General features: G+C 47.5%; 1 protein-coding gene across 4 annotated transcripts; it reads left to right on the top strand.

Annotated features, from left to right (window-relative positions):
* Positions 1–5,830: 5,830 nt before the first annotated feature.
* Positions 5,831–14,943, top strand: LOC108933279 (T-cell differentiation antigen CD6-like). 4 transcript variants are annotated; one of them, XM_018750222.2, is made up of 14 exons: positions 5,831–6,045; positions 8,501–8,578; positions 9,611–9,892; positions 10,000–10,314; positions 10,751–11,059; positions 11,451–11,516; positions 11,612–11,755; positions 11,901–12,017; positions 12,156–12,275; positions 12,379–12,456; positions 12,618–12,680; positions 12,780–12,833; positions 13,046–13,141; positions 14,005–14,943. In XM_018750222.2, the coding sequence occupies exons 1-14, from the start codon at positions 5,994–5,996 to the stop codon at positions 14,112–14,114; spliced, it is 1,884 nt and encodes a 627-aa protein (XP_018605738.2). In that variant the 5' UTR covers positions 5,831–5,993; the 3' UTR covers positions 14,115–14,943. The 4 variants fall into 4 exon arrangements, 2 of the variants coding, with proteins under 2 accessions (XP_018605738.2, XP_018605736.2); XM_018750220.2 differs by having other exon boundaries at positions 5,835–6,045; positions 14,002–14,943; XR_001966054.2 differs by having other exon boundaries at positions 5,833–6,045; positions 12,780–13,141; positions 14,005–14,080.
* The last annotated feature ends 964 nt before the right edge of the window (positions 14,944–15,907 follow it).

The following is a 15,907-nucleotide window of genomic DNA, read 5'->3' as shown; positions in this document are numbered from 1 at the left end:
GCTAAACAGCGGAGCCCACGCTTTCATGTGTAAAAAGTGTTTACATCGCGGGGCTTAGGTGCTGCATTAGTGTCCCTTAAATGTTTGGGCCCGAATCGGCGTCCCCCGCTCCGTTGCTCCTCGCTTCAATGGCTTCCTAAGTGAAATCTATTAGGGTGCCTCGAGAAGAAAGGCCTGACCGCTCGGCCGTTACATTAAAGCAGGTGTTCGTAAACTGTGCTGGACCGCGACACCGGTAATTGTTTTCCATGCGGATGAGAACGTCGCGGTCTGTCCAGAACTTGAGCACCATGACCAAAACATCGCACGGGCGTTCGCGCAAGAGAAACCGCGAGTGAGCCGATTTGCCGGCGGTGACGACTCGGTGTTAAAATTTAGCGCAAGCGACATTTCGGAAAAGAAGCGTCGATTAGATCTCCAACGATCCATGGGAGTTTGCGCAGAGGATGTGCCGTGATTCAGACCACGACGTCCATTCTGTGTCGCAGCAGGCACAAAGCAGCCGTTGCGGACACGAAAGGTGGGACGTGCGCATTGCAGCCCCAAACACACGAGAGAGGGTTTGCTCCACAGAGGAAACTGTAGTACGTGCCAGGGTTTAATCCACGATGACCCTGCTCTATTGCGGAGAATGGTATTGGACGTGACAGGGTATTCCGAAAGTCTAATCGCGGTTTGGCCAGCAGGTGGTGTAGCGCTTAAAGCTTGCTCTTGAAGGACCTGGGTTTGAATCCCTGTTCCTGCTACAATACTCTTGGTCCATGTTTTTACCCCAAACTGGCATGGTATAAATGACCTAACTGCACGATTGGCATGAGGGGGCGCAGTGGGTTTGACTGGGTCCTGCTCTCCGGTGGGTCTGGGGTTCGAGTCCTGCTTGAGCTGCCTTGCGATGGACTGGCACCCCGTCCTGGGTGTGCCCCCTGCCCCCTCCAGCCTTGCGCCTTGTGCTGCCAGGTTAGGCTCCGGCTCCCCTGACCCTGCATGGGACAAGCGGTTTCAGATGATGTGTGTGTGTGTGTATGATTGGCTAAATCATTGTAAGTAGGTTCATCTAAAAGCCTAATATTGAAAGTTTCCTTTGATAAAGGTGTCAGTTTCATAAAGAGTATTAATAACTGTGTCCTGTGTCCATACATTATCAGCGCCATGGAAGCATGCAGGACAGGACAGCCAACGGTGTGCTGGTTGCAGCTGCTGCCCTCGGTCTGAATCCCACCTCCTGTTCTAGTGGCCCTGAATGAGGTACTTACCCTGAATTGCTACGGTAAAAGTTACCCAGCTGTGTAAATGGGGTAAATAATTGTAGGTGGCTCAACACAGTAACATAGAGAGAAGCATCAAGTAAATAGATTGCATTTTAAGCAATAACACAAAAGTCACCTCCCATAATATGAATGTTCCTCTTGACAACGGCATTGACCTTTTTGTGCATTTTCCTTAAGGACTGAGGATTAAAGAAACCCAAAACCCCACGTTTGAGAAGTACTAAGGATTGGGGTCTACAGGTTTTACTAAGAGAAAAATCATCCGAAAGGCTGCCCACCCAGATTCCCCAGGACCCACAGCGTGTTTAAAAATCAGGAGAACAATGAGGAAACATGTGAAATAGAACTTTCCAGTATTCGAACACACCCTGAAGGACCGCCAAGTCCTCGCCAGGGTGAGCGGCTGACCGCGGCGAGGCCGACCGATGGGGTAGCGGCGCGGGGCAGCCGATCGATGGGAGGCAAACTCAGTGGGCTTACAGTCCCCCAGTGCTACTGCTGCTGGAAGAGAACAACTGTCACACGTCTACTTTTTTATGACTTGTCAGCAAAGTCATAAATTTCCCTCGCCGGACAAGCTGCGCTTTGATGGAAAAAAAATTAATAGGCGCTTCGTTGGATTTTGCATGGCAGACTGACCTCTTGATTGCTCCGTTTGCATCTGGAAATAATTATCTATCCCGCTGTGGGGGTGGGTCACGCAGACAGCCCCACCCAGCCCAGGAACAGGCGTCCCGCGTTCGTATCGTCCGACGGGCGGCGGGTTCGTTTCCCCAACGTTGCCGGCTTGTTTCTGCCCGCGTTGCCAAGCTGCTGCACGGCGTGTCGATCGTGGGGGTGTCGCCACGGGAACAAGACTGAGGAGGCGTTGGAGAGACCGCCGAGAGGTGAGACTGTCACACGCTGGCTAAGGGAATGAAGACAAACCCGGAGGCTTTCCCACCTGAATAATCAAAAGCTCCAGGTGGCGGCCCCACACATTCAACATCTCCATCCTGCGCTTAGTCTGCGATCCTCCAACACGGGGAGCACAGCTGCATCGTTTGAACGCTTAAAGTTGCACCAGACTGTGACGTCCCCCCCTCTGTCCTTAGATACCTTCTGCTGTGCTCCTTCAGCTCACGTGACAGGAGCAGTTTAGTCTCTGCACCTGAGTTTGGTCTGAAACTCTTGAGGCTCCCCAGGAGATGCACCACGATGACTTGCCCATTTATAATTTTTACTGGGGTAATTCAGGGGAATGACCTTGATGAAGGGTGGGCTTTGAACTTAACCCTTTCAGCGCAAGGTGGCTCTAACCGCTACGCCACCTGCTGTCCCTGATGTCTCTGTACCTGTCTCTGACTTTTGGAGGAATGTCAGCGGTTGTGGGTCCCGCAGCATGTGACACGGAGTGGCCAAAGAGATCGAGGAGTCGATTCATCAGTTAATCCCGGGACAAGCTGTACAAATGGTGAAATATTAGACAACCTCATCAAGCGCGCGCCGTGGACTTGGGCACCAATAGCCTGCAGGTCAGCAGGCATCGGAGGAATTCGCCAGAGCAATCTCAGCTTTCTTAAACATACTCGATTCCCGCGACAAACAGATCTGGAAAGGCAGCGTATCAAACCCTTAGTTGTCATTCAAAACCTCCGGGGGAAAAGAAATTCTCTTTGTGTTTTGATGGTTCTTATCTCACTTTCTGGTGAAAAGCTTGATAGAAACAAAGTCTCCCCTGCAGAATTTAATCCCTGCAGAGGTATTTCACTGGAAAATAAGCCATGTTTGTGTGGGAACTGAAGGCGCAACCTCGAGCCCGACGGTGGGCCGCTGCGGCTGCATCTGCACAGACCGACACCGGACACGTTCCTACGCTCCGTCTCCCCGCGTTTGGGCACACACCACGCAGCACAAAGCTACCGATACATTTCAGAACACCACATGACATCATGGTTAAATTGGTGTTTTTTTAGACTGAAGCTGTGATTTTTTTTTTTCCCCGTTTTTGTTAAGCAACCGTATGTTCGCTTTAGAGTTGCGGCGGTCGAGCACCTTTTCTGGAAACGTGGGGCAGGGAACACCCTGGATGGAGGGCAATCACACACACTCGTTCACACACTGCAAGCAGTTTAGAGCCACCACTTGACCTGAAACACGAATCTGTGAAGTGCTGGGGGGGGGGGAATCCACACAAAAATGGGGAAAACATGCAAACTCCACAGACTGAGGCAGGTTCAAGCCCAGAGGCTGAGAGCTGCGGGGCACCAGCACTACCTACTATGCCACCTGGAAGATGAGATGTTGCTGATGTAAATGGAAGCATCTTAACAGATTACAACACAATTTGTAATTTATTCTTGGAAGAGAGCCTCCGAGTTCTTTCACAGGGTTACATGATGACAAAGCATTTATTTGTTTAGCTGATGCTTTTCTCCAAAGCAACTTATAGTTATTTGTACAGGTCAGTGATTTTACTGAAGCAACATTAGGGTTAGTACCTTGCTTGAGATTCCAAGCTCCAACCTTTGGATCCAAAGGCAGCAGCTTTAACCACTATGCTACCAACTGTCCTCGGAGTCTTTTTCTTCTGTTCCGATGTAGAGACAGAAGAAGACAAATAAATGATCAAATCCTTAAAGAAAAAAAATGTTGAGTCATGAGTGATGAAGACGACTGTAGAGGACTGGGGGGCTGTGTCTGGTGTTAGCAGTTGTGCGCTGAGCTCACACACACACACACACACACACACACACACACACATTCCTCACGAGCAAGGATGAAGACTCTCGTGGAATACTGTAGTTTAACAGATGTGCAGTGTGCAGGCAGTCTGATTGGGACCAGTCGCTTTGGGGTGAGGGTGCCCGTTCGCAGATGAGGCTGTTATTGTGGGAGAGCATTCTTCGGCGCGTGCGTGTGTGTGTGTGTGTGCGCGCGCGCGCACATGCACTGTGGGAAGGTAAAGGTGGTAGGGAGGGTTTCCACAACTCAGATGCAGCAAACGGTTCTCCTGCTGCAAGGCACCTCTGCCTCCGCTGGCATTTCCGTCTCCGTGCGAGAGGGTGTCCAAGTTTGGACAGCTGTGCTCCAAGCGGCCCAGCGCATGGGGAGTGTGTTGGGTGGGTGGTAATTGGGGAAGTTAATGCGATACGCTTTGCCATGATTTACATGTCGGACGGGTGGCCTTTGGAGGAAAGGAGGAGTGGAGGGTTCTGGGTGGAGGAATGTAGGCCTGGGGGAGCAAAGTCAGCGACGCCATGTGACACTCAGTTGACTGGGCCTCACGGCCTCTCCTGGGGGGGCTTCTTGTTAATGAGATCGGGGTGTCAAACTCCTCATGTTCACTGCTTTTCACTTGGGCTGCTGCACGTGCTCAGCTCCTCAGTGTGCGAACAACGACTTTCTTTTCTCACTAAGTTCCGAAAGATCACAGCGCACGCATATGTGCTCTTCGCATATGAGGGCCGCTGAATTAGAGGATGAAAACGTGACGCCGCTCGAGGGGCCTGATACGCATTTACGTATTTGCCTCTCTATACACCGCGCTTGTTGCAAGGAGGGGATGAGACTCGGTTTGCCTCAAGCCTTCCAGTCGCAGAAAGTGCTGGATCCTTCAGTGTCAGTACGGGACACACTGGGCAGGTTGGCCCGCACACTGAGCGGTAGCGCTGATGGGGGCACCAAGCCAGTATCGCTGAACATCACTGAAAAAAAGTGCTGATTCCAATGTGATTACATAAAAAAACATAGGGATTACAACACTACTTTAAACGAAGAATCTGGCCTTGAGCATTGACATAGTTAAGTAGCAGATATGCAAAATTATCATAATGACTCATGTTGAATAAATGACAAGAGAGTCGGTCTATATTAATAGTGTTTCGCCCTGTTGCTTGGATAGCTGGGTCCATCCTTCGGTAAAGCTGGCAGCAGTCTATTTTTCTGGCATTACAGCACACCGCAAGTGCAGTAATTGTACGGGCTTTTCTAGCTGCAATAATAAAAGTGATGCATTCTCTTTACTGACACAGAAAGGAGACAGTGCAGCACACAACTGTGATGCCAGTCATTAAAGGGGCTGGGAATTGGCTCCATCTAGTGGTGAGACACGCTCATTGCGAGCCCCCAAAAATGCCTTCACTGGGCCTTCAGCACTCACTGGTCCAACAGGTGGTACCATCAGGGACTGGAATGTAGAAAATCTGCAGCGGTTGATATGGAGATCAGCTTGGCTTTGTGCTGCATCATTTAAGACAAGCCGTTTGGACACGCAGATTTCCCCTCGATGAGACACCTAGGACACGACGAAGGGACTGTTAAAACGTGCTCTGATACGCATGTATTGCGGCTCAGGTCTGAAATACAGGAGCACACTCTGTTAGCCGTGAACCTGAAATCCTAACAAAATTCATTATCGAAATAACTTCATTTCAAAGCGGGTGACTGCGCAACGCTCTCTAGGGGATCGGTCTAAAACACATTTGACCCGATGTGAGTGGGCTGACCTAACTGGAAAAACACATTCAACACTCATTTTCGGTTATTTTGCTATGCTGGTGACATAGCGGCGTCACATGACCATGCTGGAGATTATGAAATGTGTGCCACATGAACTACTGAGTGCAAGAGGAAACCACGGCGTGCAGACGTTCATGAGGCTGCGGGTTCGAGAGGGCTGAAACAGAGCATTTCCGATCGCCCGCTCTCACTGTATCCTTCAAGCCGGTGCCACCGAACACAGATATGGAGCTTCTGAAAGTGGTGCTGTTTCTCCAGGCGCTGGGCCTCTGCGAAGGTAGAGTGTGTCACGTCGCACCACCGTCCACCAGTATCCTGCTGCACATCCAGCTCCATCCCTTTTAGCTCATCACATTGTCTCACGGAGGGTCAAAACAGATTTATTTTCTTTTTCAAACAAAACATATAACACACATAACGCTGTTCTCTTACATCTGCTTTTAATATTCATATTAATTGGGTGTTGATTAATAAAAAAATGTAATTATATAAATATGAATGTCCTGTTGAACACATTGAAAAAGTTCAAAAAGAAGCAATTCATGGTGGAGAAAAGAAACTTGATAAATCAGTTCAATCCACTATGATTGAATTGCACTACAAGTGAGTAACTGGAACAAGAGACGCATTTAAATGATGTTTTGTGAACAATACGGAAAAGATCTTTAAGTAGATCGCTTAATTGGATTTTTGAAATTTTGGTGCTTCTATTTATCTTATTACTTCTGAGTCTCGGACCACTGGGAAAAAGAAAAATGACAAAAATGTCTCCTTTCTTCGCAGCTTTTTTGAAGGGTTGTGTAATTTAGCTGAGTTTATTAAATAAAAAGTTAATTATACAGCAAGTACTTGTTTGAGTTGTGAATTTTAAGTTGCTCTTTCAGACAAAAAAAAAACAGAATGAAACGTAAGAAACTACTTCCTTACTAACTCAGCTTCACATAAAGAGCAGTAATTGATATAAAAAATTATTACAAGCTGCATTAACACTATTTTAGATGTCATTTTAGAGTCTTTACGGTTCTTAAACTTTCGAAGCTTCTTAAATTATTGCTTGTGGATCTTATTGCTGTTTGTTTAGCAGTTAGTCTAAAATACTGATTTTTCAGTTTTAATCTTTAAATTCGGGATAATATGTTTTTATTTTTTTTTTTGGAATTTTTGTTGGGTTAAGAAGGTGGGGGAAATTAGAATATGGTTTCTGCGTGATTTGAAAAGTGTGAAATGAAAAAAGTTGAAAATCCAACCAGTTGTGAGAACAAAAACAGATTCTTATGAATATGCTGTTGCACAGAATCATTTGAATCAATATTTAAAATTTCGATCAACAAAAATATTCGTGATTAGTGTGTCTTTTTGAAACTGCTGACAAGTGAAATTCTGGATTTTTCGAAGCTTCAATTTATTTCTTGTGTCAGAAATAAGTGGTAGCTCTTTTCGCACCCACGTTCTTCCTGGGTGAGTTTAACATCCACACCTCTCCGAACACAAAGGCTGCGGTTTACAGAGGCCTGAAACGGTGAGAACAGGATGCTCTCTGGTCAGTAGGATGGTTTTAGGGTCCAGCAGAAAAGATGCTGCGGTTCAGCAGTGGTACAAGTGGCAAAGACAATGTGCTGACGGTCAGGTGCATGGCTGACAGCTTATTTACAGCCACTTATTTCAAAACATGCCAATACACACACACACACACACACACACACACACACACATCCCAAGTGGGGTCCTAACCCAGCAACTCAGGGTGCAAGGCTGGAGGGGGAGGGGACACACCCAGGATGGGACAGCAGTCCATCACAAGGCACCCCAAGTGAGACTCGAACCCCAGACCCCCAGAGAGCAGGACCTGGCCAAACCCGCTGCGCCACTGTGCCCCCAAAAAGCCAATACACTGTCAATATATAATATATAAATCAATATATCAGAAACAGTCCACGTAACACATTTGAAATGTTGAAAACTATTTAAAAAAGTTAGTCAAGCTTTTTTTATTTCTCATTTTGTGTGGAGAGATTCTATGAGTCCACATTTATTTGAAGTAAATTTTTTTTGTGTGGTTCCGAAACTTTTTTTCTTTTCTTTTCTTTTCTTTTCTTTTCTTTTCTTTTCTTTTTTTTCTCTTCTCGGAAATATTTGACTTTTTCCTCAAAACTAAAATGCTTTGTGTTCAGACCTGAATTATGTCTCACGCATACACAACAACTAAGACAGGAAAATGTTTGCACATCTTTTCTTTTTTTTTTTTTCCCGCGGCACCGACACACATGACAGTACGAGATGTTTCCAGCGAAATAAACATTTCACGTGTGTCCTTTGTCGCGTTTCTGTCTCGATTTTACATTTCTGCGTTGCGCAATATACACGCAAGCATTGAGTCATAAACAGACTCGATGCAAAATTAAATGAGATGGACCCTTTCAAACATAGTCTGACTCGAATGAGACCGATGGAACTTGAGGAAGCAGGAACACGCAACCGCCGACCTTCGGTTTTGGGAAAATGCTTTGTTTTGTCTTCATTTCAAGATTACATGTTTTTCCATGCGAAAGACTGTCCTCATAAATGAGGTTTGGCGAACCATTGCAAGGAGGTCAGTCTCAGCAGCATCTGCTTTGTGAATGGAAAACAGCCCAAAGGCCATCGTCAACAGGAGAATAACACGTCTGGGAAGTGCCGTCATTGTCACTTGTGTTACTTTTGTGTCACTTTTGTGTCACTTTCGTGTCTTTCAGCTTCTCAGAATACCTCCAGCCCACACCAGCACAACGTTTCGCTGCCGGAGGAGGTCACCGCGCAAACTGAGAATCAAAGTGAGCCGCCTTTCGGCGATGGGACTCTGCCTTGCGGGTTATGGTGATGATTCGTTACACGTAAGGCTGTAGCGATCAGCCAACACCATCCGAGCGCCACGCAGGTTTGAATATGTGATGCAGGATCCACCAGAAGCCACGCTTTGCCTCGCACTCTCTTTAGATAAGTTCACACTTTCAGAGCGAACGTGCTGCAGGAAGTGGTGCAATGCAATGCTATTGTTCTTCAACCTTTGCAGTGCAGCAGAACAGTTGAGATAAGGCTCCTATCGCGCATTCTGCCAAACCGCAGACCCGTGTCCGCCTTGCGAACCCAAATCGGCCCCCAGAATGTCACCTGTTGCCACTCTCCTCACATCCCTTGGTTTTGCTCAATTCTGTTCTTGTGAGGATTCCTCTCAGTCCTTAGACACATTTTCCAGGTGAATCGGAGACTCTGAATACAGTCTTTAGGGTGAATGTGTGAGCAAGCGTGCATGCGGGAACGACACGGTGGCACAGCGAGTAGCGCTGCTGTCTCACGGCGCCTGGGTGGTGTGAGAGAACGTGGGTTTGATCCTCGTTCAGTCTGTGTGAAGTTTGTGTGTTCTCCCCTTGGGGTCTCTGGTTTCCACCCACAGTCCAAAGATATGATTTTTCAGGTTCCCCCAGAGTGTGTGAGTGACAGAGAGGGTGTGTGTGTGTGTGTGTGTTCTACTGATGTATGGATGAGTGACCCAGTGTAAAGAGTGTATCTAGCAGTGTGAGTCAGCATGGTGAATAAGGTGTGCGGGCTCATAACACCACATAGAGTTCATCGGAAGTCGCTTTGGAGAAAAGTGTCTCTCAAATAAATAAATGTAATGAGAATGAGTGTAAGGGGCTGCGCAGTGTGTCTGCCGCTGTACGAGGGTGACAGCTAAATGACGTTCTCGTAAATGTAACTCCACACTGCAGCCGAGTTCACCTCTTACTGCTACTTCGACAGTTTTACCACGTGTCACACGTTTTCTGATTCGTCGTCGAACGTGACCCGCATTGTTGCTGTTGCAGCTGTGTCCTACACGCCACAGTTGTCTGGCAGGTGTGGAGGGACCTTGGGTGCCTTTCATGGCAACCGGTGGGTCGGCGTACTGCTGCCCCTGGAGTCCAGAGATAGTGTGGCCGGGCACATCTGCAAGGACCTGGGCTGCGGAACAGCATACAATGTGAGCGAAAGGAAATCACCCCACCGCACATCCTGCCTGACGCGCTGCACGCATAACCAAACTCACCTGGAGAACTGCACTGAGGAGGACCCGGGGAGCTGCACGGGCGTCACAGAAATTTTCTGCGGTAAGACGGCGAACAAAGAAAACAAGACGACATAGAAACAGCCCGTGATCGTGGCGTTCGTGCTTCTATTGCTAAGACGGTACGTGACGTCCGCTTCCGCCTCTCAGGGCACCGGGCCGTTCGGTTAGCGGAGGGCGAGGATCGCTGTGCCGGCCGAGTGGAGCTGTGGGCTGCTGGGCAGTGGGGCACGGTGTGTGACGACGAGTGGGATCTGCAGGACGCCAACGTGGTGTGCGCCCAGCTCGGCTGCGGCTACGCCCTCAATGTGAGCGGCCAGGGTGGGGTCTACAAACCGGGCAAAGGGCCTATCTTTTTGGATGACATCAACTGTACGGGCTCCGAGAGCAGCCTGTGGGACTGCCCCAGTATGGGCCAAAGCCACGACTGTGGACACAAGGAGGACGCCGGAGTGGTGTGTTCAGGTACGGCTCAAACGCTCATGTCCTTCAGGGTGTCCATCATACTTGGGCTCATGCATGACCACGCTAAATATCCAGCTTTCAAACACCGATGTGTGTGAGAACCACTGCTTTAACAGAACCCAGCAAAGCAACTGTTTCGTTAGGAAAACTGAGATTCTGAGTAAAGAATTTGTAAGATGCATCAGCTGAGCAGATACGTGAGCACTAGATAATGAAGTCCTTCGGCAGCTTGTCCGCAGTCCAGCGCTCTTTGCCTGTTCTGTTTGCTCTCGCTTGTATGTTGCTCTGGACACAAGTTTCTGCTCACTGCATCAATGTAAATGGAAGAGTTTCAACCGGGGATTCATTAGCCATTTTCCTTTTGAGCCATTTTCTTTCCCTGTGCCGAGTTTCATCCCTCCACTACCATCTTTCCTTCTTCTTCCTCCCAAACCAGAGCTGAGAGCCTTGCAGTTGACCGGTGGCATGGACCGCTGCTCTGGCAGGGTGGAGATCCACCGGAACGGCACGTGGGGCACCTTGTGTGACAGTGGCTGGAACAAACACATGGCGGAGAGGGTGTGCTCCATGCTGGATTGCGGAAGCGTGGTGAACTACACGGCCTTCACGCCCCCTTTGCAGCACAACTCCGCCAAGTGGTACTTCTACTGTCAGCAAAATGGGAAGAGCCTGTGGGAGTGCACGGAGTTCTTCGACTCATTCAACCTGTGCAAGGACTCCAAAGCAGCTGGGGTCATCTGTAGCAGTAAGAGAGCAGATCTCTGCTTCAGGGTTGAGCAAGAAGCTCCTGTGAGGACCGAGTAATCTGCAGGCTTCTGCCAGGTCATCTATCTGATTGACTGGATAGGAATAAGTAAGCCTGGATTACAGGTGGGCTGCCTTCTGACTGCAGCAGCCAGGTGAAATAATATTTAATCCCAAGGTAACCCTAACCCTAACCCTAAGGACGTAATTTGCTGTTGGGATACACAAAACCTGCAGTTTCTTCAGTCCTCATATAGCATGACTGTCCAAACCCGGATGACCCTTCAAAGTCACCCAACTTTAAAAGTCTTTACCAGTTTTGAAGTTTTCAAACATCATCTATGTTATAAATCCATGACTGCGTTCACAGCATTCTCGCTATGTTCCTGTAGACTCATTCGGTCTCCTTCCACCGACTACGCCGCCTCCGCCATCCACCATCCCCATCTCAACCACAGGTGAATGCACGTTTCTGGAGTGTGTGTTTGTGTGTGCTGTGTGTCTCAGATCGATGAAATTGAAGCACAGAGTTTTTCAAAATCTCCTTTTGTAGGCTCTGGGATTGCGACATCCCAGCCAAGAGAAGCATATTTTCTTTTGTCTCCACCCTTGTTGGGATGCTTCGCGCTGTCAGTCCTCCTGTTGGTGGTGCTCATCTTAAACGCAGTGCTCTGTAGATGGTATAAGAAAAGATATGGTGAGTAAAAGCCCATATCATGAGAGTCCTCTTTCAACCAAAACTATGCACATATTTGCCTTCTAAGAGAAAGAAAATATTTCATCAGTCAGCAGCTCATTTTTGGATCAGAGGTGTTTCTTTGCATCTTCTCTTGCTTCAACAGCATTCGTGGTTCAGCAGAGAAATGAGAAACCCCAGACATCCTCAAATCCCCACGAGAATGACTATGGAGAGTCTGTGAACCTCACCATAGTCACCAGCGGCCCCGGAGAATACAACGGTCCGTGAGGCGCACCTATGCCTCTCCATCTCTCGGGAATCTGTGGTTGATTTGTTGGATTCCTCTTGTGTAGATGATATTGCTCAGGTTAGGTCAGGTCTCCTTCCAAAATCCTTCTTTCCGTTTACACTCGTACAGCTGTACCCATTTCTAGCGCCCTGCGCGCACAAACCAGCATGGACAACTCCTCATATGCATCAGATTATGAACATCATAACTTCAGTGTGGAACCCGCTGTCACCATGTCTACTTTCCAGAGTATGTCCACCTCCTTTGTCCATATTCTTTGGTTCACCACTGGACGTGTCATCTGTCTGTGGTACTGAAGTCACGTACCAGCTCCATGCCTCTTTGCTTTCAGATTCCTTTCGCAACAAGACGGAGAACTGGAACCCGGTGTCCAAAGCCATCCCAGCACTAACATTTCTTCCTGAAGAAGGTGAGGACACCTCCATGCTGAGGGTTCACAAAGACTTCCATCGCCGAGGAGAAGAGAACTTGCCATCCACTGCTCACGGAGCAGAAAGTGCACTGGCAGAGCAGCTCATGGCCTTTACTGATGTTGTCCTTCTTCTTTTCTAATGTCTCTCTCATCCAAAGCGCCGAAAGGCCAGTACAGCACGCCGCCGGACTACAGAGCGCTCAAAAACACAGAGCCGAGCGGTAAGGGCCATCTCCCACTCTCAGCCGCAGCCATAGCGCAACTCAGTGACAGGAGAGCTTTGAATCAGGAGTGTGAAAGGACGTTTCACTCGGTTGCAGAGGACTCCTTTGACACCTCAAGCACTTCGTCTGAGGAATGCTATGCGAACACAGGTAGGAGGAGGCGAGACGATGTGCGTCGTGCCCGTCGGCAAACATCTACACCGCAGCTGGACGGGTACCAAGAAGCCTTTCCAGCCGCTCTCAGTGATAGAGAAATGGAGAGTGTTGTAGCTCATGGAAATGCCAAGATTTTTATTTTATGTCCGTCATTCGGCGAACACGACCAGCGCCCCACACATGCTGAGTGTTGGTTTCTCACAAAGGTGGCGCGAACCCTTCACTACCAGGGGAGAACGCTCTTCTAGTGAACACCACCAGCCAGAGAGGAGAGAACTGCACAGACTTCACAGAGCAAACAGGTATCAGCTTTGCCCCTCCTACTGCAACAACGTGTAACTACTGCACCTTGTAATCGTTAAAAAAAAAAAAAGTGAAAAGAAGGACGTTTCTTCAGCTGAAAGAAGTCCATTGGGAGCAAATATGCACATGTGGTTTTAAATATATAGAAATAAAAACAGCTGTTAACCAAAAAAAAAAAATTGGATCAGAGCAGCACAGGGCCAGTATCAATACAGCGAGAAAACGTAGGTGTATGGAGGTGTATAAAACACCCTAAAGGCAAAGGGTTGCAAAATGCGTTGAGAGGGGCGGTCATACACCTGTAAGAAAACCCTAACAGGTAACCTCATGTTCGAGAGTTCTTTCAATTTATCCTGCAGATCAATTTTTATAGCGAAAGAAAAACTGAAACTTCTGATTGGCGACGGTACAAACTTGGGATGTGAATGAGAGGGGGGGCGAATCAACATCTCTGCAGGTCTTTTGAACAGGCGAATGAGCACTCCTCCAATACACAACAAAAATAAATATATGTATACAGTGTAAATACGTTAGAATAAATGTATGCAATTTGACCGCTCCAGTCAGATTCTTTGAATAAATGTATGAGTATGCCTGGATTGGACTCATCGTTAAAACACATCTGAGGTGCCCTCTTCTATCAATATGATGTGCTTTATTCATATTTTGAATTCGTGAACGAACGCCCAGGATAATGCAAGGTTTGTCAGAACTATTTGTCTGCCTTGAATGGGGGCTGGGGAGGAAATAATACGTTCTGTGTTCAGTTTTCATTTCCCTCCTGAGAAAAGCCCCTCGATCTACTTGTAGAGAGAAGTAACACCTAAGACATCCGCATATCTGTCCCTCTTACCTACAGCAGAATCCAGTCCAGGATGCATCGAGAACACAGCCAATGACTTCAGCCAACGGAAAAGTGCCGCGGTTTCCCTGGAGGGCGATTACGACGATATCGGAAACTACCGGCAGTGAAGGGCAACCGGCCTGCGGTTCGAATCGAGCAGACGCAACAGCGGAACTTGCTATCTGTCACGAGGCCTTTCCGTCTGTAATACCTGTTCAGCGTCCTGAATGTATTTATGAAAAAATGAGAGCAGAATTGTTTTCATGGACAGTTCCCTAAATTCAGTAAGTTAATTCTCAGTTAAGATTGGTAATAGTTAATAGAAATGCATAAAGTATTCATTTAAAAAGCACAACTTCCAAGCTAGGGACTTTCAGACAGTAAAGGCCAGTAAAGTTAAGGGATTTGTAGGGAGCCCGTAGGTCACCCAGTAACAAGCGCTGCACGATGCATCTGATACCCATTTATACAACAGGGGTTTCTTACTGGAGTAATTGTGGGTTAGGACCTTATTGTGGGTGGAAAAGCAAGAGAGGGATTTGAACCCAGGATCTTCAGACTGGAAGATAATAACCATAACGGACAGAGGTGTGTAACACACAGCAGAAGGCTGGGCAAGGGGCCAAAGAAAGCTAGGTGGGATACAGAACAGGGAGAAATATCTAGGAAATATTCTTTTTTTTTTACATTTTTACTATTGTCTAGAGCAATTTGAAGAAAGAGTCTTCAAAAAAGCAACGCTAAGTCAGGTGTGAATCCGCTTCGGTGTATTTGCTCCTATCTGAGAAGTTACAGGTGTAACATTGACCTTTTTTATCTGCAGAAATCCTTGTAAGACTCACTTTTGCGTGGATACCGTACGACGGTGCGGAAAAAAAGATATCGCAAGTTATATAACCCAATGTATGTGTTTAAGTAATAAATTAGTTTTTTTCAATAAAATATCTTTCTTTAAAACTTGACTTAAAAACTTATGAGCACTGCTACCAAGACATGTTTTCTTGCACACAAAAGTCAGGTGGAGTGAAAATATGTCATTACTAGTTTCAGTTCCTACCCACTTTGCGTAATGGAAGTTCTGGCGAATAAAGCCAGAACCGTCACACCTCCCTACTCCCTCCTTAGCCTGGGTTTCTATTCTCTCTGAGTGTGTTTTGCTGCCGCCAACGGTAGAAAAAAAGGAGATGAAGGCAGTTTCTGACTCTGCAACACAAATTTTTAGAAACTAAACCAGCCAAGAAAATGTCATTAAAAGTAAATACATTTGGGAAAAGTTCTTATCTTGAAAAACTTGTAAATGGGATGTTTGTAACACAAGGTTCAAGTGCATATTTTCTGTGCAAAAAAAATCCCATCCTCGTTGCACTCCACAAATTCAGTTGTCGGAGACACCACGTCGGGGACACGGTGGGTGGCAGGTCTGGGGTTCGAGTCCTGCTTCGGGTGCCTTGCAATGGACTGGTGTCCCGTCCTGGGTGTGTCCCCTCCCCCTCCGGCCCTGCACCCCATGTTGCCAGGTTTGGCTCCGGTTCACCGCGACCCCGCTTGGGACAAGCAGTTTCAGACAATGTGTGTGTGTGTGTGTGAGTCACCACGTTGACTGTGAGAACACCCCCGATGGAAAATTGTTAACCTGAAGCAGTGGTGTAACACCATGTTAGGTATTGAGGGACCAAAAAACATCACTGTGGAACAGAGAGCCAACATGCTGTGCGTAGCTATGACCCCCTTCAGCCACGATATGTCGATGAAATTCAGATTTGAATGTCTCAACTGCTGAGGCTCATTGTTTCACTGACCTGTAACCTGTCTCTGTCCAAGCAGTAACCTTCCTCTACCCTCTCGTCTGAACAACCTCTCTTAGTCAACATTGCGGCCCTAGAAAATGCGCTGAACGTCCCAACAGCCCTGTCTTGAGTTT

This window comes from Scleropages formosus, chromosome 23 (genome assembly GCF_900964775.1).
Source record: "Scleropages formosus chromosome 23, fSclFor1.1, whole genome shotgun sequence".
NCBI classification, from domain to species: Eukaryota; Metazoa; Chordata; class Actinopteri; order Osteoglossiformes; family Osteoglossidae; genus Scleropages; species Scleropages formosus.
Note: the sequence above shows the minus strand (reverse complement) of the source record. Positions and strands in the feature narration are given on the sequence as shown.